This window comes from Emydura macquarii, unplaced genomic scaffold (assembly GCF_026122565.2).
Source record: "Emydura macquarii macquarii isolate MOO-44397 ecotype Brisbane River unplaced genomic scaffold, CSIRO-AGI_Emac_v2 contig_2805, whole genome shotgun sequence".
NCBI classification, from domain to species: Eukaryota; Metazoa; Chordata; order Testudines; family Chelidae; genus Emydura; species Emydura macquarii.
Genome location: NW_027132942.1, coordinates 1,731,605 through 1,753,291, shown reverse-complemented (window position 1 = coordinate 1,753,291; position 21,687 = coordinate 1,731,605). Strand labels below are relative to the sequence as shown.

General features: G+C 43.6%; 1 protein-coding gene across 1 annotated transcript in view; it reads left to right on the top strand.

The window, feature by feature from the left end:
* The first annotated feature begins 4,435 nt into the window (after positions 1-4,435).
* MAST2 (microtubule associated serine/threonine kinase 2) overlaps positions 4,436-21,687 on the top strand; it is a 314,717-nt gene continuing 297,465 nt past the window's right edge. Inside the window, 1 exon segment of the mRNA XM_067567856.1 lies at positions 4,436-4,866. Coding sequence (XP_067423957.1) covers positions 4,699-4,866 — 168 coding nt within the window. The 5' untranslated portion in view covers positions 4,436-4,698.

The following is a 21,687-nucleotide window of genomic DNA, read 5'->3' as shown; positions in this document are numbered from 1 at the left end:
TCTCTCCCACTCACCCTTACTTTTAACCCATTATACAATTACCCACTTATAACCAGTACTTTCCTATTAGATATTTAAATGATACATGGAGGTAGTTATCCCTAATGTTGATATGTTGCACCAGAGTCAAGTGAAGCATCTAACATCGGCCCATATTTCCTTAATATGTATACAGGGCTCACAAAGCTAATAAAGGAAATGTAAATCATCTCCACTTATGATTGGACTTATTTTACATAGAAATTGCCATATTGGATCAGTCTGGTCCATCTCGATCACTATCTTGTCCCTGAGAGTGGCCAATATTAACTGCTTCAGAGGAAGGTGTAGAAAATTCTGTAAGGTATAGTTATGGAATAATTTGCCTGCAGGAAAAATTTCTTCCTAATTCCTATCAGTTAGTGACTAGCTTATGCCCTGAAGCATGAAGACTTATATCCTTTATTAAAACAAACGAACAAAACAACCCTTACGTAATGTAACTGTGAACATTCTAATTACCCTAATTACGGATTTCTAACCCTTTTTAAAAAAGCTTCCTATTCTTTTTGCAGTCCACATACCAGTTTCTCACCCTTTAAAAATAATCGACTCTATACTTTAGCTACTCATAACTCATACTGATCAAATGCATCCTGGGATCCTTTGAGTGAATCTTGAAATGTGCTGCCACAGAGGCCAGATTGGGTGGATGGCCAAGATATATTATGGTGGCACAGGATCTATAGTTTCTTGTCCCCTCGGTGGGTCTTTCTTGCATATAGGACATATCTGCCCCAAAAGAATTGCACTGTCTTTAGAGATGATGGCATGATGCCAGCAATTGAACATTAGTATTCCAGTTCCAAGACCAAAACTTCTCTATGAATACCATTGGAACTGGGTCACTTATATAAAGAACAAGATGTTTTAGCATGCATAAAAGCTAGCCATTTCATCCAGCTTAGAGGAGAAATGTTGAGAATTAAGATCACGTACATAGTATGAATAGAATGTCAAGTGACAAGCCTTAGTAATATATTTGTTTGGCAGTTCTGCCCTGGAAACAGTGAGCCAGTTGATCACCTGGCTAATTTTTGTTTTAGCAATTTTTTAAAAATTGGTATTAATGATAAAGTATCAATGAAAATACTTGGTTCTGTTAGGTCAGTCCTCACACTTTACATAAGTTTAGCAGCAGTTTGAATACTGAGGTTTAGAATCTAATGGTTTCTCCATGCTGAATATTTCCATTCCAGATCCAGTCATTTTTACTGTAGCAATGTGTCCAAGAGTCATAAAAATGCGCAGGATCAATTCGTGTCCTTTCTGAAAATGTTCAGCATTGATACCTTTTGGAAGCGTATTAGGTTGGATTCCGTAGTCTTCTAAGGCCATACAAAGTGCCTTTAAAGTAGTTGGAGAAGTTCAGTGGAGAATTTTTCCTGTGTAGGGAAGCTCTCTACCAACTCTGCACCAGCCATCCACAGCGTTAAGGGAAACGGGGCATGCTGGAGGTGTTCTGCAGCTGTGGTATGGGGATGACATGGAAGGGAGATAGCAGGGAAGGAAGAGGGCTTGACACAGCAAAGCTGAGTATGCTAACTTGATCTTGGATCTGGATCAAGGATCAGGTGACCCTGAATTAGGGAGCCACAACCTGCTCCCTGTGTTCCCCCATCTCCACTCCTAATAAGTCAGCTTGGATGGAGTGGAGAATATATATTTAACTTCTTGTCACTCTGTTTCTTTTTGATGTTATGGAATATCATGAGAAATTTGGTTGGTAAGTAGTGCAAATCTGGGTGTCACAAAAACTGTGTTCTTACCCACTCACCCTTACTTTTGACTCATTATATAATTGCCCACTTATAACCAGTACTCTCCTGTTAGATATATAAGACAATGTGACCTGTTAATGTTTGTGCAGTATTTGAAGACATAAAACATTTTTAAAGCTTTATAATTATTCACAATTTGTATTATTTTATGTGAACTAGGAGAATCAGATCTTAGCAATTTGTTCATTACCTGGTCTTGAGCAAGTCATCTCACCTTTCTTTATAGATAGTAAATCAATGATAAAAGTCTACCAAAGGGTTGTTGTTAGTGTGTTTCTAAAGCAGACAGAGATATTCAATAGTCAGAAGCCCTCATAAACATCATGTCTTCCTTTTCTCCTCCAGTCAAGTATTCTTTGTTGGCACTGGACAGGTTTGATCCAGTAAAAGGAATCACACTGAATCAAGGGGAGATTTTTTCAGAAGAGGTGATGCTTAAAAGAGCCCCACAGGCTGCTTCTCTAAACTCATAACTGACTGGCACCTACTAGGGCAAGGATCCAACCAATTTATGAACAGGCTCCATGCCATCCTAATAGACTAGCATTAACATCGACAGCACAAGACTCCAGGAATGTGCTTCTTTTCATTTATGGTTCCTGAGCCGGATTCCCAGATGGGAATTTCTAACATGACTGTCTATCTTGATCTTATATAATTACAATTAAAAGGGATTGCTGTCATTAATCCAGCATTAAGTTGGAATCACTTTCAACAAGAATTTAAAAATTTTCAACAATTAAAAAAAGCTCCCACTCATTTACATCAATAAATCATTAAAACATTTCTTCTGCTGTCTTGTGTTTCCAGAAAAAAAACCAACAACAGAGAATTTATAACATATGTCTCCAGGCCAAAGACGTACAAACATTTTCAGCAGTGCAAAGTCGAAGAAAGAACTATTTTCCATAGCAATGGAATGCTTCATGATTTGTGCATAGCAACATAGAAAAAAGACCAACTTTGAAAGCTGCTTTTGCTGCATATCACTCCAGAAACAAGCATAGTATAGCCTCAAAATTCAGTTAATATTTAAAGGCAAAGTCTGTTTACAGGCTTAAATGGCAATGACTAGTTCAAATGGGATAGGAGATGACGATTTAAAGTGATATGGTCTGGTTACTCCTTGAGAATGAATCAGTACAGTTAATTTTTCCAGTAGAGAGATGGTGAACTACATTTTCATTTGTTTCCTATTTCAATCTGACTGTAGGGAAACACTGGGCTATAAAATTGGTTGGACAACTGTTGCCTGTCTCTAGAATATTTTTCCTGCATATTCCTGATCTGCATATTCTTACAGAGTACTTGGAGTTGCTTACAGAGGAATTGGGTCCCAACATCTACCAACACATGTATGGGACTAGATATAATAGAATAATAAAACAACACGAGCAATTTTGTCCTATTATTGTTCGGCAGGGGTTAAAAAAACAGATGGCACTTTTCCAGGTTCCACCCACACAAAAACTGTGTTCATACAAGTTACCAAAATAAGAGTCTACTCATAGTGGATTGTATAGATGTTCAAAATATATTATTGTGTATGCTCCACTTGGCTTCTTGATTCCCTGTAGTGGGGTTTGAATATGCCCATCGACTTTGCTGGAGTCCTTGGGCTTGGTTTCCCTTCAGTCAGGCTGGACTTCACTAGGCTCCTTAGGAGTGGCTCCTTCTTGAGATTTTAAAAAGCGGTGGTATCTCCCAAATGCCCTCCCCTGTCATAGTGTTACAAGACATCAGTCACAGAGGATGATGCAGATCTATGATCCCCTCTCTTCTTTGTTAAATCCTTTTCTGAGAAACAAAAGAGTTAACAATATTAATCCTTAAATTTATCATCACTGGGCACGTGAGTTAACCTGTCACTACGGTGAATGAAGCAGTTCGCATCACTCAGACCTATTCCAGACTCAGGCAGACGTTGCTGCTTTGGCTGCAGTCTGTTCAGATTTCGGAGGTTTCCTTTGCACCCACAACAGCTTGAGACCCACTCGTTTTTGTAACAGAAGTGGAGATTCTGCCGCACAGAGCAGCCGCTTGAGAGGACTGCCCGCGTGCCGTGCTGCGGAGTGCCAGCCCAGCCCGCGCCACGCCCTTTGGTCAGTCGCTTGCCTGGCATGGTATTTACACAGTCAGTGGTTTCCCCACATATCCCTTTCGGTCCAGGGACAGTGAGGGCAACCGGCGCAGAGCGGGGCCTGCGGGGCAGTTAGTCACACCCTGTGGTTTCCCAACCAAGAGCTGGGCAAGTAGCCTTCGGCACAAGGTGGCCAGCTCGTGGCATGGCTGGGCTGGGCTGGGCTGACAGGGCTGGGCGGGCCCTGGGCCCAGGTCGCTGCTGGTGACTCTGAGACAGTTGGCTGAGGCTAGCCTGGGCCAGGGGATGCTGGCTAGAGCCCCTGCCCTCATTGTGCCCGGTCCCATCCTGCCTTGCGCCCCTCGCGCCTCGCCTCCCTCGGCCAGTTCCTCCCTCGTGCTGCGTCTCGCGGCTCCTCCCCGCCCCCCCCCCCCGCTAGTCCCCGCCCCCTCCCTCTGTCGCGCATCCTCCTCGTCACCGCCCCCCCCTCCTCGCCCGCCTCGCGCCGCGTCTCCCGCCCTCCGTCTCGCGCCCCGGCTCTCCCGCCCGCGGGGCGCGCTGCCGGCCTCTCGCGAGAGCCAGGGAAAGGGGGCGGTGCTACCGCCGCCGCCGGCCCCGCCGCGCTCGTTCCGCGCCGCCCTGAGCTGAGAGGCGGGAGGCAGCGGCTGAGGGGCCGCGTCCCTCCGCTCCGCTCCGCGCGGAGGAGGCGTCGCCGGCTCGGCTCGGCTCGGCTAGGCTATGGTCGGCTGCGTGCCGTGGGGGCCCCGGCTCCGCCGCCACCGCTGAGGAGCCGCCGCCATGAAGAAGGGCCGCTCCCGGGGGGACAAAGCGGGACCTCCGCCACCCCCCAGGAGGGAGCCCGGCCGGGCGGCCGCCGCCGAGCGGAGAGCTGTCCCCGCGGGGGGCGGCAGGAGGGAGCCGCCGGACGCCACCGGGGCCCCGGGCGCCGCCTGCCGGGAGGCGAAGGTGAAGGGGGCACCGCCACAGGCGGGTGGGGGGCCACCGGGCAGGGGCGGCTGGGCTCCGTGGCAGGGCGAGTGGGGCGGAGGCTGCGGGGGTGTCGGGGGGCAGAGGGGGCAGGCAGCGTGGGGGCGCTGGCTGGCTCTGCCGGGTGGACGGGACAGGAGGCCGGGGGAGGGAGGCTGCATGCCCCCGAGCGGCGGGTAGGGAAGTGGTTTCTCCACCCGGGCAGGCGTCGCAACGGTGCGGCTGAGCCGTCCCGGTGAAGGTTGGATGGGGGGCATGGTCGGGCATGCGTCACTTGCCGCAGTCGGGGGGGCAGCCCGTCAGTAACGTGGGGTGAGTCTGAGTTCGGAGAGGGAAGCTGGACTGGGGGGGAGCGGTGGCCATGGGACCTGCTGGGACGTGGAGTGCCTTGCAGGTGGCAGCCGGGGAACTTGGCATGGCTCTGGTGACATTTGGCGGAGGAGGTGTGTGTCACGGTCACAGGCTGGAAGCTGGTCTTACCGGGCGCACCATGCAGTATGATGGGCGTAGCAGCATTTGTTGAAAATGCACCCCCCCCCCCCCCCAAAATGTGCGTCCTGGTCACATTAAATTAATCCTGTCAGGCAAATGGAGTAAGGAAGAAGGGACGATAGGAAATATGTACCTGATAAACTAGTAATCAAAAATTGTGTCGTGGTCTGCAGTGCTTTGAACGTGTAAAGTGCCAAATACATGCAAAGTGGTGTTATGGCTCTTTCACCCTGAGCTCCCGCTGTATGACTGAAGGGGGAAAAAAGAGTGTAGCAGAATCCAGTTTGGTATAACATGCTGACTACTAGTACTAATAATATAATTATTGCTCTCCTTCTTGAAGGATCCTACCCTAGATTCATGTTAAAGTGTCTGGTATATCTCCAGAACTGGTTTCTGTTGTCTTGCTGCTTTATACAAGTAATTTTGTGTTGTGCCCAGAAATTGACCCTCTGTATTATAGTTACCTAAAGTTTGTAGAAATTTGTTTTAAAAATCAGAAAACTCCAGGAAATGTCAGCATTTTAAACCCAGTTTGCTTTTTCCTTCCTTAAATGTGTAACATTTTTTTCTGATTAAAAATCAAATGACAAATTAGACATTTTGAGACTGCTATGATTACAAGGGCAGGAAGATCAAGAGGTCTTAAAGCTTTAGCTTGGACATTGTTAAACACAATTTAACAGATAACTATTTATTTTAATTTTCTCTCCATTTCTCCCAGAACATGGCAGATGAGATACAGCATGTTGGAAAGATTGGTGAACCTTTTTAGTGACACTGATTTATTTGTAGGGTAGCAAAAGGTACAGTAAGTATGTAGATTGCTGTGCTGCAGTAATGCATCATTCATTTTACTTTGCCATTTTGAGAGTTGGAGATGACTATGTTTCTTCTGTATAGATTGTAGGCATTCTTAAGCGATTAAATAATAGCTGCGTCACATGAGTGAAGACCAGTTGATGTCCATACGGTACTTTGAACATAAATGAGTATTAATAGCATTTGGCATTATGTCATTGAGAATTATCTAGGGTTTTTTTTTTTTTTTTGCAAAGATTTATTTTCTAAATCTTTGCAACTAGTATTCAAAGTAATTTCACCAGTATAGATTTTTAAATCTATTTTCTATAGGCCTTTGATTTTATTGGTTGCATGTATCACTGCTTGTCATTTTAAGATTGCTTTGATATGTTTAAACCAAGAAGTTTTTTATGTTTGTGAAATGAACATTAAATTAGTACGGTATTTCCAATACCTCATTTTTGTTTTGAAATACAGTGTCTGGAACAGGAAACCCTATTTAAATTGTTTGATAGAAAATAGACTTAGTTTAGTTGTTTAACTGTTACAGTCTAATGGAAGACTTACATTTTATCAGATATTTACTAATGATAGACGGATATAAAACAAGAGCATAGGACCAGTCTGTAAGCTCCATGGGGATATGTGTTGGTGAGAAGCTCAGAACCTACTGACCTGCTGGGAAGAAGGAAATTGCTGGAATTCTTACTAGCATGCTGCCCCTGGACTCTGCTTGGGGTGGGGGTATTTGTGTTGGCTTTTGGCCAGAAGGTATCTGATAAATTTAAGTCCCCAATTTGCCTGCCCTTGCTGATGCTAACAGCTTTCCAAAATAGCAACAGAGTAACTTTGATACTTTTGTCAATTTCAGAGTTTGGCATATTAAGAGGGAAACTAACCAGAGTCTTGTTAATTTCACTCAGCTCTCCTCCAGTTCATAACTCTTGGAAGCAAAAGCAATTTGTGAACTTGGAAAGACAAAACTGCATTGCTTTACATTTGGTTCTTGTTTGGAAGGTTATCTGTGCAACCATAAGGAATATAAACCTTTTAATGATGGTGTAGGTTCCATCACTCACTGCTGATGAGTAGGTGAATGGATTTTTTTTTGAATTCCTTATTAATGAATGGACAGGGGATGGTGCTGAAAGGTCATTGGTGGCTGGGTGTTATGTGTGTCTGGTGTGTGAAGTTGGCTAGTGTGAGCGTAGAAGAGGGAGAAGTTGTAGTGCTGGCCAGAACTGCCACATATGTATATTAAAATGATTTGGGGTCAAGTTATTCACTAGTTAACTCAGGTAACTGTGTGATCTTATTATTGTTATCCTTGCACTCTCTTTCCTTCTATTTTATGTTACTTGTTGTGTCTTGTCTTCAGTTAGATTGTAATATCTTTAGGGCAAAGGATGTTTCTTTATGTATTTGTAAAGCACTTGGCACAGTGGAGCCCTAATTCTAATTTTAGGCCTTGGGGCGCTACTGTAACAGAGATAATAGTTAGGCCTTTTTCTTGAGCATGTAGGACCCTAATTTGGGGTGGGGGAAATGCAAATGAATGTGTATGTCATTTAAGCTTGCAAGGCTCAAACATGTATATGCAGGTACATAAAGGGTTTTCTTGATGAAACTTTAAGAGAAACGGATTTTCTACTTTTTCTATGGCACACTGTTAAAGCAGCATACTGAAGATGTTCACATAATTCTCATTACTTGCTGAAAAAAATCTTTCATGTACACCTGACTTTGTAATTCTGAATTTTTGAAGAATGAATATTCTAGTGCAAATGTCTTGACATCTGAAATTGTAACTTTGTATGTTCTGCAATGTAGTAGATGTTCTGTGAGGAAGGTCAAATTTTGACTCCAAATTTTTTAAGACTTTGCCCTTAAAGAACACATTTAACCATGTCAGAGTAGTGTTTGGAAAAATGAGGATATTTCAAAACGGAGTCAACCATATATGTTCGATTATATGCGGTTGGATTAATTAGGGCCCCAGCCTTGCAATCCAGTTCATGTGGATGGACCTTTGGCCCTTCTTGGAATGTCACAGACTTTAGTGGACTAGGCAGGTGGCAAGTTCCATCCAGTTGGACCAGGGCCTAGAAGCAAAATAGGGATCTTTTTGAAATATGTCTTCTCAACTGCCCGTTAAAATAATGATGTATAAAGCAATATTTGTTATGGCAAGATGTTAATTATGATTTGAGTGTTGTCTGTGTTCTTGACATTATACAAAACAGAGGAAAATTATCCCTACACCTTGAAGCCTGTTAGATACAAATTGTGCATTTTAAATAGTTATATATTAAATGCAAGAAAATTGTGCTAAAAACATTAAAGTTGCAAAGTAAAGCACTCAAAAATTAGGGAATGCCAGGATTAAGATTGCTTCTGCCTTCTGTCCACAGGAGAGGTACTTTGCCTGATGTCAGTTCAGGTTCCTGGACTGGATCTTGGCTGGGCTGCTGTTGCAGGGAGAGTCCTACTCAGCCCTAGGCTAGAGCTTGCTCAGTGCGACAGAATCTTCGGGAAATGTAGCCACTAAGAAGTCTCTATTATGCAAAGCATGTGCAAACTGGAACTTTTCAAACGTTTATAAGTTGGCCAGATTTAGGTGGGTTTTCATGGAGAAGGTAAAAGACACATCCCTGATGCGAAGGCCGCCCTTATGCCAAACTTTAAGTTTCTGTTCCTCCAAAGTATAGGGGACTGAGAGCTTCTCAAAGAAAAGATTGCCAGAATTTGTTATCATAGGCAAAACGATGTTTTTTTTCCTAACCTCATTCTTGGAAATACCAGACTGTTTTGTCAGTTTGATGTTGACACCCAGCATGGAAAATTTCAATTCACATGGTTAAAGTTTGGCAAAGCTAAGACAGTGTTTTCAGTTGCTTATAAATAGGAAGTGTCAAGCAATCATAATAGCCAGTGCTAGCAGCCCCACCTAAAATATGAATTCTGTCTTCCATCTTGAGTTTTCAGTGTTTTACAGCAGTTCTCAACCTTTTTTTCCCGAGTACCACTTGGGTCAGGTACAGTCAGGTCAAGTACCACTTGACTTGACTGTACCTGACCCAAGTACCACTTGGGGAAAAAAAGTGGGGGGGACTTGCGGCGGGGTTTCACGGCAGCAGCGGGGGGGGACTTGCGGCGGCGGTGGGGTTACATGGGGGGAACAATGCCCTCCGCCGAAACCCTGCCGCCGTTTGCCCCTTTTTGGCGGCAGGGTTTCACGGGGGGGGGATCTTTCGGCGGCGGATTCGGTGGTGCGGTACGGCTCGCGTACCACCCAGTCTTCTTCCAAGTACCACCGGTGGTACGCATACCACCGGTTGAGAACCGCTGTTTTACAGTATAAATGTCGAGGGGGAGATCTTTGAGTCTTCAAAGGGCAGTTTGGTGACCAATTCCTAAGTCAATAGGAATTAAGGGCTAAACTGCCCTTTGTGCCTTTGAGAATCAAACTTCTGCAAATAAAATGCTCAGATGTAACAATTGATCAAGATGCTCTGTTTGATGAAGTGACTCTTCTTAATGAATTCTTAAGCGGGGAAACTAGGCGAATGGAGTGCGTCTGCTACATCGGTTACTTATAAATGGAATGCAGAAATGACACATTTCACAGAATCCGAGGTACCCAATGTTAACCTGAAAAAAACTAGCTGAAGTGATGCTCTTTCAACAGGTGCATTGCTGCCTGGCAGACAGTGTGTTCTCGCTGATGAATGATGTGTGGACGGCAGATAAATCAAGATTCAATGTACAAACTGTGAAAGCCATTCTTGTGAAAACGAACTTTAAACTGTTCTGTCTAGAATTTGTAGAAAAGCTTGTCAGACTTCTAGAGGCTACCAGTTGCCATATGTATGGTTTGTCCTTTCATTTTAGTTGCAGTGATGTTTGCCAGTTTCACTTGCAGCTTTATCATTATCATATGGTCATAATTATAAAGGAAGAACTTACCAAAGTACTTGTAGCTCTGCTGGTGAATTTCAGGGCAAGTTTCTATACTACAAACTTAAGTTAATAAACAAACTAGGGAAATACAGTCTAGATGGAACACTATAAGGTGGGTCCAAAACTCGTTGTAAAACTTCCCAGAGAGTAGATATTAGTGGTTCACAGTCAAGCTGGAAGGCATATCAAGTGGGGTCCTGCAGGGATCAGTTCTGGGTTTGGTTCTGTTCAATATCTTCAGCAGTGATTTAGATGATGACATAGAGAGTACACTTACAAAGTTTGCAGATTATACCAAGCTGGGAGGAGGTGCAAGAGCTTTGGAGGATAAGATGAAAATTAAAAATGATCTGGAGAAATGGTATGAAGTAAATAAGATGGAATTCAATAAGGACAAATGCAAAGTACTCCAATTAGGAAGGAACAGTCAGTTGCACACACACAAAATGGGAAGTGACTTCCTAAGAAGGAGTACTGCAGAAAGGAATGTGGGAGTCATATTGGATCACAACTAAATACGAGTCAACAGTGTATTTAAAAAAAAAAAAAAAAGCAAACCTCATTCTGGGGTGTATTAGCAGAAGTATTGTAAGCAAGACACGAAATGCAAGTCTTCTGCTCTACTTTGTGCTGATTAGACCTCAACCGGAGTATTGTGTCCAGTTCTCGGCACCACATTTCAGGAAAGATGTGGACAAATTGGACGAAGTCCAGAGAACAGCAACAAAATGATTAAAGGTCTAGAAAACATGACCTATGAGGGAAGATTGAAAAAATTGGATTTGTTTAATCTGGAGAAGACTGAGAAGGGGCATAACAGTTTTCAAGTACATAAAAGGTTGTTACAAGGAGGAGGGAGGAAAAATTGTTCTCGTTAACTGTTGAGGACAGACAAGAGGAAATGGGCTTAAATTGCAGAAAGGGCAGTTTTTGGTTGGATATTAGGAAAAACTTCCGAACTATCCAGATAGTTAAGCACTGGAATAAATTGCCTAGGGAGATTATGGAATGTCTGTCATCGGCAATTTTTAAGAGCAGTTTGGGCAGACACCTGTCAGGCATGGTCTAGGTAATGCTTGGTCTGGCCTTGAGTGCAGGGGACTGGATTAGAAGACCTCTCAAAGTCCCTTCCAGTCCTGTGGTTCTATAACCTAAGTTAGGTCAACATACACACATGCAATAATTAAATTGCTTTCTCACTACACTTCTTGTGTCGGCGGTGTGCATCCTCACTAGCAGCGTTTGCATTGACGCAGAGAGCAGTGTGCTATGGGTAGTATCCCACTGTCTCACCACCATCTAGTACAGGGTATTTTGGTAGGGTTTGCGATGCCTCAGGGAGGGCAAATGAATTGCGCCAGGGTCACTGGGAACATGGTTTCAATGTCCCATGATGCAGTTTCTTCCATCCCATAATTTAATGTGCATCCCATAATGTTTTGCATCTGTTTTTAAAAGCCCTGCAAACCTGCGTGTCCGCCATCTGTGTGAGAAGCATGGATCCGATTCCTGCACAACTGTGATGATTGTTGTGAGCACAGTGTTCCTGATCCTGTGGTATTTGTAGAGGATCCTCACCCAAGGAACTGTGGGGAACATGACAGTTCCTTGGAGGCTAGCTTGCTGTGGGACATAGAAAGGAACAATTCAGGGTTCTTGTTGGCATTCATGGAGCAGCTGCAGATGCTGGAAAGCTGGTTCTGGGCCTGAGAAATAAGTGCTGACTGGTGGGTCACATTATGCTGGTATGGGATGATGAGCAGTGGCTGTGTATTTTTAGATGTGCAAGGCCATATTCCTGGATGTGTGCGTAGAGTTTGCCCCATCCCTCCAGTGAAGCGACACCAAAATGGGAGCTGCACTGAAAGTGGAGAAGCGAGTGGTGATCGCTGTATGGAAGCTTGCAACACCATATTACTACAGATCAGTCAGGAATCAATTTGGAGTTGGTAAGTCCATTGTGGGGGTTGCTGTAGTGCAAGTGTGCAGGGCCATTAATCACATCCTGCTATGAAGGACTGTGATTCTGGGCAATGTACAAGAACTAGTGGATGGTTTTGCAGCAGTGGGGTTCCCAAACTGTGGTGAGGCGATAGATGGCATCTCCACCCCTAATTTTGGCATCAGACCACCTTGCTACAATATATATCAACAGAAAGGACTAATTTTCTATCGTATTGCAAGCTCTGGTTGATCACTGGGGTTGTTTTACCAACATCAGCGCGGGATGATTGGGGAAGGAGCATGACGCACGAATCTTTAAGAACCCAGGCTTCTTCAGAAAGCTGCAGGAAGGGACATTATTTCCATACTAGAGCATTACCACTGATGTTGAAATGCCAATAGTGATCCTGAGAGACCCAGTATACTCCTTATTCCTGTGCCTCATGAAACTGTACACTGCCCACCTTAACAGCAGCATGGAGAGCTTCAACTACAGCCTAAGCCAGGTCAAAATAACAGTTGAATGTGCGTTTGGCCATTTGAAAGGCCGCTGGTGCTGTCTACTCACGAGATTAGACTTCAGTGGAAAAAAATATCCTAATGGTTATAGCAGCCTGCTGTGTGCTTTATTATATCTGTGAATCCAAGGGGGAAAAGTTTCTGCCAGGATGGAGGGCAGAGGTGGAATGGCTGTCTGCTGATTTTGAGCAGCCAGATGCCAGGGATATAAGAAGAACTCAACAGGGAGCTATACGTCTCAGGGAGGCTTTGAAAGACCATTTTAATAGTGAGACACAGTAATGTGTGTGGCTGTAGTGTGTGCTGCCTCACGTTTTTTTTTTAATTTTTTGGTTTTTTTGTACTCCGGTATGAACCTTGTAATGAGTACTGCGTGTATAGTCATATAACATTGCAAATGCCCTATTGCTATTATCTGTGAATGATATCAGTGCCAGCCAGCATACGTTGTCAACTAATAAAGACTTTGTTTCCATAAATAGACTTTTATTCCAAACCCATGCAAACAGACACATTTATAACTGAATGAAACTTGATAAAGGGAAAAGAACCTTTGAAGGGGAAAGAAAAGTCATTTCCATTTCACAAACACATACATCAACAGTTTCTCTGACAGGTCAGTGTATGTGCGGCTGTGATTGCCTGTACTCTCGCCTGGGGTGGAGTGGCAGGGATAGCACAGCGGCCCTGGATGCCATGTGTAATGTGGGAGGTAGGATGTACAGAAGTCCTGAAATGCAGTTCTCTATAGGCTGCAGAGGGAGGTGAGCACACATCTGTTGAACCTGAAGGTCAACAAGAGTCTCCAGCATGTCTGTTTGCTGCTTGAGAAGTGCTAGCATCTCCTGCTGCACGTCTCTCTCCTTTTCATGTGCTTTACTCCTCTCTGTTCTATTCCTGTCCGTTCTGTCCATGACAGTAATCCTCCAAGCCCTGTGCTTGGTAACTGAAGCACCAGAGTCGTGCAGGATCTCTTGGAACATGTCATCCTGTGTCCTCTTCCTTCTCCTCATCTGTCTGAACTGCTCTGCTAGTATGGATGGACAGACCCTCAAGGCCACATTTTCAGCTGCAAAAGATACAATGCATAGAGGTACTATTGTGTCTGTAGTCACAAGATAAATGGAAACTTGATGATATACTGAACTCATGCCTTTATCCACACACATTACAAACACTACATTCTCATTTCTCCTTGGGATTCATAGAGCATGATGACAATCTCAGCCATAATGAATATGGCCTGGAGGAGACGTTGTGAATTGGGACAATAAGGGGAGGGTAGTATGTGTGGATAGGGCAATTGAATTGAATACTGGAATCGTTTGCCATAAGTGGTTGTGATTTTTAGCTGATATTTCACTCTTGAGGATAATGGAGACTGAAAGGGAACAGCTCCTGCACATGTCTAGCTGCAGATTGGATCCGTATGCTGATAACTTGTGTGCTGCAATGGTATCTGCTGAAGTAATTACTGAGTAGCACAGGAAAGTGTCCTACTGTGGCAAAAGAAATAAGGCGGCCTTCCCCAGAAACCTTGGCAAACAATTGCCGATTACCTTGAGGAAAGTTTCCTTGAGATCTCTACGGAGGATTCACAGGCCATACCATGCACATAAATTGTTCTGCAGCTCTCTCTGCCTAACCATACAGGAGAATGAGAAGCATATAGTAACTTTACCTCTCCATTATTTCACTACCTCTATTAGCATGATTAAAAAAGAATAAATGAATAGATTTGTCCCTGCAATATCAAAGCAAACTGCATACTTAACAGAACTTCCTTCGCCTGCATCAGGTTGGCCTTTATGGATAGAGATTCCACCACTTTCCTAGGTAACCCATTCTAGTGCTTTACCACCATCCTAGTGTAGCTAGCATGGTTAGCTGGACAGTTGCTAGGGGTATGTCTACACTGCAGACTGACGTCTATTTACTTTAAATCAACTTTCACCTGCCGAATTACATCATGCTCCTTGCGCCAGGCTCTTGCTTCCCCACTTGCCACACTTGGGTCGACATTCAAAGCAGTGCACCATGTGTAGCCATCCCACAATGCAACTAGCCGCAGAGGCTTTTGGGAAGCTTGTTGTCCTCCCATGATGGAACATGCTCCCTCCCTTCTTGTCCCAAATGAACTTCAAATGCTTTTTTGTGCCGTTTTTCTATGCCACGTGCACGCTGTTGCCAGGGAGACGTGGAGCCCACTCAGCTCTGCACTATCATTGTGAACATCACAAATACTTCATGACTTATCCTGCAGTATTTTCAAAGGTGAGAGTGGAGCCACAGCACGGAAAATAACGATTTTACTGAGGCTGCCCTGCTACAAGCCATAGAGTGGAACAGTTCCTGTTTGCTGCAGGCTGTCATGTATCATTTTCAGTCCATGGAGCGCCAGTTCTGGTCCTGGGAAACAAGCACAGATTATTGGGATCACATTGTTATGAAGGTATTGGATGATGAGCAGGGGCTGCAGAACTTTCATATGCGAAAGGCCACTTTCTTTGAACTTTGCGTGGAGCTGTCCCAAGCCCTGAAGCACGTGAATACTTGCTTGAGACCAGCTCTGGCAGTGGAGAAGTGAGAGGCCATCGCTCTGTGGAAGCTGGCAACCCCAGACTGCTCCTGGCCAGTTGGAAGCAATTCGGAATCGGTTATTCCACCATTGGAGCTGCTGTGATGCAAGTATGCAGGGCCATCAATAGAAGGGTAGTGACTTTGGGAAATGTGCAGGACATAGTGGATGGGTTTGCCGCAGTGAGGATCCCAAACTGTGTGGGGGCAATAGATGTCATGCATATCCCTATCCTGGCACCTGACCACCTTGCTACAGAGTACATAAACTGGAAGGGATACTTCTCAATGGTGTTGCAGGACCTTGTGGTTCACAGGGTATGTTTCACCTACATCAGTGTGGGGTAGTCTGGAAAGGTGCATGACGCGTGCATCTTTAGGAACTCGGGGTATGTTCAATAAGATGCAGGCAGGCACTTTCTTCCCTGACCAAAAAATAAACATTGGGGATGTGGAAATGCCAATAGTGATCCTGGGGGATCCTGCCTACCCCTTGCTCCCTTGGCTAATGAAGCCCTACACCGGGCATCTGGACAGCAAGAAGGAGTGTTTCAGTAACAGGCTCAGGTGGTGGAATGTGCTTTTGGCCATTTAAAAGCCAGATGGAGATGTCTGCTTACTAGGCTTGACATTAGTGAAAAGAACATCCCGTATCTACGTGCTGTGTGCTCCATAATTTGTGTGAAACAAAGGGGGAAAAGTTCCCCCGGCGTGGGCCGGGGGTGTTGATAAGTTGGCTGCAAATTTTGAGCAGCCAGATTCCTACACTGTACTCGGAGCCAACCATGGAGCACTTTGGCTTCAGGAAGCATTGAAAAACTGGTTTTGCAATAAACTGCAGTAATGTATGTCTGTGCTGTGCCTTTATTTCCCATCCCCTACTCTCACTCCAGCAGCCTCCTCCTCTTCTCTCCCCACCCAAGCTATGAATGAATAAAGACAGATGTTTTTTAATGTTACAAAGTTTTATTTGTGACCCGTTTTAATGGGGGGAAAGGAGAATAACTTAACATTGTAAAGTGTCACTGTTCAAGCAACTATGGTTGCATGCAGTTCTTAAAGGGGCCGTCACGTCCTGTTCGCCTCCACCGGTGTGGAGTGCAACATGTTCTGCACCCTGCTCAGTTTCCTCCTAGACCGCTTGGGGGTGGGGGCTGATAACAAAGCGGTAGGCAGCAGAGCGTTTTGGAGGGGCTGCAGAGGTAGTCTGTCCTGCCATTGCTCTTCCTGGAGCTCTACCAGACACCTCAGAATGTTTGACTGATCCCTTATAACATGCAACATCTCCTGTTGCATATCACGCTCCTGCTTCTGTGCAGATCTTCTGTGTTCCATGTCTAGTTTTTCAGACAAGGACATCCTCCAGGCTCTGAGCTCTGTGTCCGCAGCTGTGGAGGCGTTCATTAGTTCGCTGAACATGTCATCCCATGTTTTTTACCCACTTCCTAATCTGGGAAAGTTTTTCAGCTGGAGTTTGGGAAGGGGGGGCTGGAGGCCAAGGTGTCTACTGTAAGATAAGCAAAAATTGCCATTGTTAGCTGACCCAAAGCAGCAAAGGAAATGTTAAAATGTAAGAAGTACTCCCCTTCATGTTCACAAGACTAAGCCAGACCCGCATTCCATTCTGTACATCTCGGAAGGGTCAGACTGGCGTTAGAAGGGCCCTTGCTTAGCATGTCTGTATCTGTTATAGAGAGGCTTCATTAGCACTAAAATCCACACTTGAACAAGGAGAGGGATCACCGGGCTTCTCTGTAACATGCCAAAGACTGGTTTGGGAGGAGGTGGGCAGAACAGCTTAGAGGACACTGTGTGTGAATTGTAGCGGCAGAAAACATAGGGCAACCAGTGTCCCAACTCATAATGCCCATTGCAACAGTACTAGGATTAGGAATAGTTTTGGGGGAGGTGCCCAGGGACCCTGTCCGCAGCGGAGGAATAAAACAGAGTGACTGTATTGGTTGGGTACTTTAAACTTGTGCCATCTTCCCTAGGTGACCATGTGTGACATCAGTCTCCCGAGGGTAACGCAGGTGGAAGGGAAGATTTGCTGCAAGCATCGGGGTACAGGCCTGGCCCTTATGCTGCCATGCTTTGTTCTGCGATGGTGCCAGTTAATAGCAGAGTGGTGGGGAAAAATATCCTACTGTGGCATAAGAAATAAGGCTGCCCTCCCCAGAAACCTTCTGCAAAGGTTAACAGATTACCTACATGAAAGTTTCCTTGAGATATCCACAGAGGATTCTCGGAGCATACCTCTGCACATAAATAGTCTGTTCTGGGAGTAACTCTCCACTGAAGTTTGCCACCACCCAGTAAGACCCTCCCCTCAAAAACACAAACTCCTTTTAAGAAGCTGGACTGGGGACATAACCACAAAAAAAAAAGATTTGCCACACGCACTCACCAGATGTGCCTTACCCTGCATCTTGATCAGTCCCACTGTCTTGCATGTGGCTGGACTACTCTGGGGTAACAAACAGGTCCTGGCTCTCAGGGAGAATGGATACCCCACTCTTCTGCACCCTGCTCTCCTCATCCACAGAGTCCTCCTCATTCATCCTGGACTGGGATTCTTCTGAAGTATCGATGCTGCGTGGTGGCACAGTGGTGGGGTCTCCGTTGAGAATGGCTTGCAGCTCCTCCTAAAAGCGGCATGTTTTGGGCGAGGAGCCAGAATGGCTGTTAGTTTCCCTAGCCTCTGATAAGTTCCCTAGTTTCTGATAAGCCTGCCTCAGCTCTTTGATCTTAATGTGGCACTGCTGCGTGTCTCTGTTGTGCCTTTTCTCCAACATGCCGTGAGATATCTTCTCGTATATATCTAAATTTATTTTGCTGGGTTGGAGCTGAGCCAGACTCTTTGCCCCACGGACCGATGAAATCCAAGACCTCTGGTTGACTCCAAGCTGGAGTGCGTTTGGGCCATGCAGTCGCCATGAGCAGTTCAGCTACAAAGATCTCTCCATGCTGTCTAAACTGGAAATGGAAATTCAAAATTTGCCGAGGCTTGATCGGAGGATCTGTTTTCTGTGTATGTGGTCACGTTACAGCAGAGCGTGAATGTCCAGAGCAGTCACAAAACGGGGCTTTATGGGATACCTCCCGGAGGCCAATAGTGTTGATTTACGTTGTGATCTGTCTACACTGATGCAAATTTGACCCAGTGTTATGCGACTTGCAGAGTTGGTTTTATTAGCTCGACTTTTACTGCACTTTAAATCGATGGAACTTACATGCCAGTGGAGATGCATACTTTAGGGGGTTGACATAAATGGCATTATGTCGACCTCCATTGCCAGTGTAGCCCGAGCTTCGGTGAGCTCTACATGCTGAGCAAGTAAGAAATGGAATTTAAAAAATGTAGGGAAGTTAGAAGAGAGGCATGTATACCTGTGTACCTGGCCACTGGGCAGAGGAGTTCAAAATGGTGACTAGAGCGCTCACGGTGGGGCATTGTGGGACACCTCCTGGACGCTACTAAAGTTGACCTAAGTAACCTTGTGTCTACACTGACACGGCATCGACCTAACTATTTCCACCTAAGTTCTGTGCCTCTCACGGAGGTGGAGTTAAGTCAGTGTAGCAGATGAGTTACATTGGCAGGCACAACATTTTAGTGTAGATGCTTACAGAGTCAGGTCAATGTAAGCTGCCTTACATTGACCTAACTCTGCAGTGTAGACCAGGCTTCAGAGAAAGCCGTAGTCTTTAATTGACCTCAGGAAGACTTCACAAGTGTGGTGTTAATTCTTACCATGTATTGACAATCTTGTCTGGTTTGTGATAGAAAGTATGTGGCTTCCAGATGGTTTATGTAGACAAGAACTTGCTGTCGAAGAATTGGAATTCTGACTTGGAAAGTGCATGCTTTTCAAGTGGTGGTGGTATCTTTTTTGCTGCAAAAGAAGAGTTTTCTTTCTTACTTCCACCAGACCAGATGAAAATGACTTCTGCTGTCTTCCCCAGGCCACTGTTCCCTAAAAGTTTTCATCCTACCAATGTTCCCATGTTCTTCTCTATTTTATTGGTAAGAGCATATTTGAACTGTCCACTATTCCTTTTGTCCAGTGCCTAGTACGATGGACTGAAAGACTCTCATCTGTGCTCAACATGTGGAGCTTTCTTTGGCTACTTATGCTGTCAACCCTAGCTTAACTAAGATTCATTTTCAGCTACAGTTCACAGTACCAATGTGTGCTGGACAGCAATTTAGTATGGCTAAATTGGGAACACACTGTATGTTATGATTTTACAATTCATGTTGCACAGTGGGATTTTATTTTATAAAATACCTTGAATAGTATATATCCTAATGGTCTGCTGTCCTTCAGTAAATTATTGAAAGTCAAGATAAAAAAAGTCTCATTAGCACATCTGCTTCCCCCACACGTAAGTTTGGTTCATCAATCACCTCGTTTTTTTTTTTTTTTTTTTTTTTGTAGGCAACATCATTTGAGACAAGCATTGGAACAGCAGCTGGGCATGGATTTCTCTCCTCTTGCCCCTTTAGTATTGGAGATATTATTATGGACTAAATCCCAAAATGGACCAGCAGAAATTATTTTTTGAGACTATACCAGAATGCTCCAAATTTAACAATACTTAGGAAGTTTCTTTGAGAAGCTCAGTTTTTTAAAGAAGATTGAACTCAGCATCACTCCTAAGTCAGTTATTATTTTAACCGAATATAGCTACATATTTTTATGCATTATATTATTCACCTGCCAAACTTCATACACTCTCAGCTAATATTTCTTAAATTCTTCATATCAATTTGATGCTGATATATTTGCATTCTTATGCCTTGGTTCTATAACTCACTGTAGGTTATTTTGGGCTGAGATTTAAATCTTAGCTCAGGAGAGTATGTCCGTTGTTGGAACATGACCCTGAGTTTGCTCTTTTTAATGTCTACTTGATGTATAATTAAATATGAAATCTTTTATAACTCCTATAGCTTTGTATGTAACTAAAAATATTGTTTGCCTATGTAAATTAGATTACTTAAATTGTCATTGGTTGTTTTATACTTCAGTTGAGAGAAGTGTGTAAGGAAGTTTACATTTATAAAAGAAATTGCACTACCAATGATATTCTTAAATGGTTTGACTACATTTAGGCGTTCATTAGAATTTATATTGGTATAAATTAGATGTGCATGTTACTCTATTTTACTCTTTCCTGTTGGATGTAATAGGGGAATTTACTGTTTGTAGCTTGAACAACAGTACTTGACAAATTAAAAATGTTTACCAGTTAATTTTAAAAATATTTGTCTAGTGTTACACTTCGCTAACAGTACCAATCTCTTCACTTCTTGCATCAAATTATATAATTTCCTTTCACATCTACATAAACTATCAAGATATTTTTTTAAACAGCAGTTTTCTTTTATAATCAGTCTTCTCCGCTTGCCTGACTCCTTTAGTAATGCCACAGTCTTGTCTTTGTTACAGCATAATCATCATGGAAGGTATTTTGATGCAATGAACATCTAAATTATGGCCATCACTGAATGAATCTGGCAAGATGAGAAGGCTGGTTAAAAATAAATTTGTAAATGGGAGTTTTAGCTTTTGCACATTGTCCATATTTGTTTTAGTGTATTTGTATAAAACTGTACGTGCTTGGATTTTGGGATGGCTGTGTTTTAGAAAGTCTAAATACACAAATTTTGAAAATTATGCAGCAACTGGAGAGGAAGTACAAAAGAAGTATATGGCAGATAAATGAGGATTTGATAATCTATTATTGTAAATCTAACTGCTTTCAACTTTGCCTAGGGAATGGCATCAGGGTTCATCACATACATGGCACACCAATGATGTGGTTTTTAGTGGAAGTTCAAAAAACATATTTTTGCAGAGGACTTGTTTTGGAAGACATATACATGGCTTCCAATGAAGGTGTTTTATATAATTTTAAAACTTTTAATATTTTTAGCAGATGGTAATATATAAAATGGAATACTGCATAATTGCTGTTAGTATTTTTAACTGGTCAAGAATGAGTGTTTCAGCCATCTCAAACTGGATTGAACACCTACTTAGAATATTAATGGAGGGAAGGGATGAAGATTGGAAGTGGGGGAGGAGAAGAGTGTGTACAAAGAAAAAAAATCATGTCAACTGATCAGTGTTGTTGATTCAATCTAATTTCTTCTTATCAAGCCTTGTTTCCTCACACCATCAGTAAGCAGTTAATGGATTTTGCATTTTAAAATATATACAGCGTTTAATATAAATGCTACTTCCCACAGTTTTTGCTAAAAGCGTGTATTTGATATTGGCTTGAGAAGAGGGTCTATGACTGGAAGATGACATTTGTACTTCTCATAAGTTTTTTTTGCTCTTGGATCTCTGGGATACTTTTCTCCTGGTCCCTCGCACTTACACAAGCAGCATACAAAAATTACCTGTTTTCTATTCTTTCCCTTTTTTCCCCTCTTATTAAGAGATATTGGGACTGACAGTTAGCTCATTTAAATCTGTATAGCTTCACTGG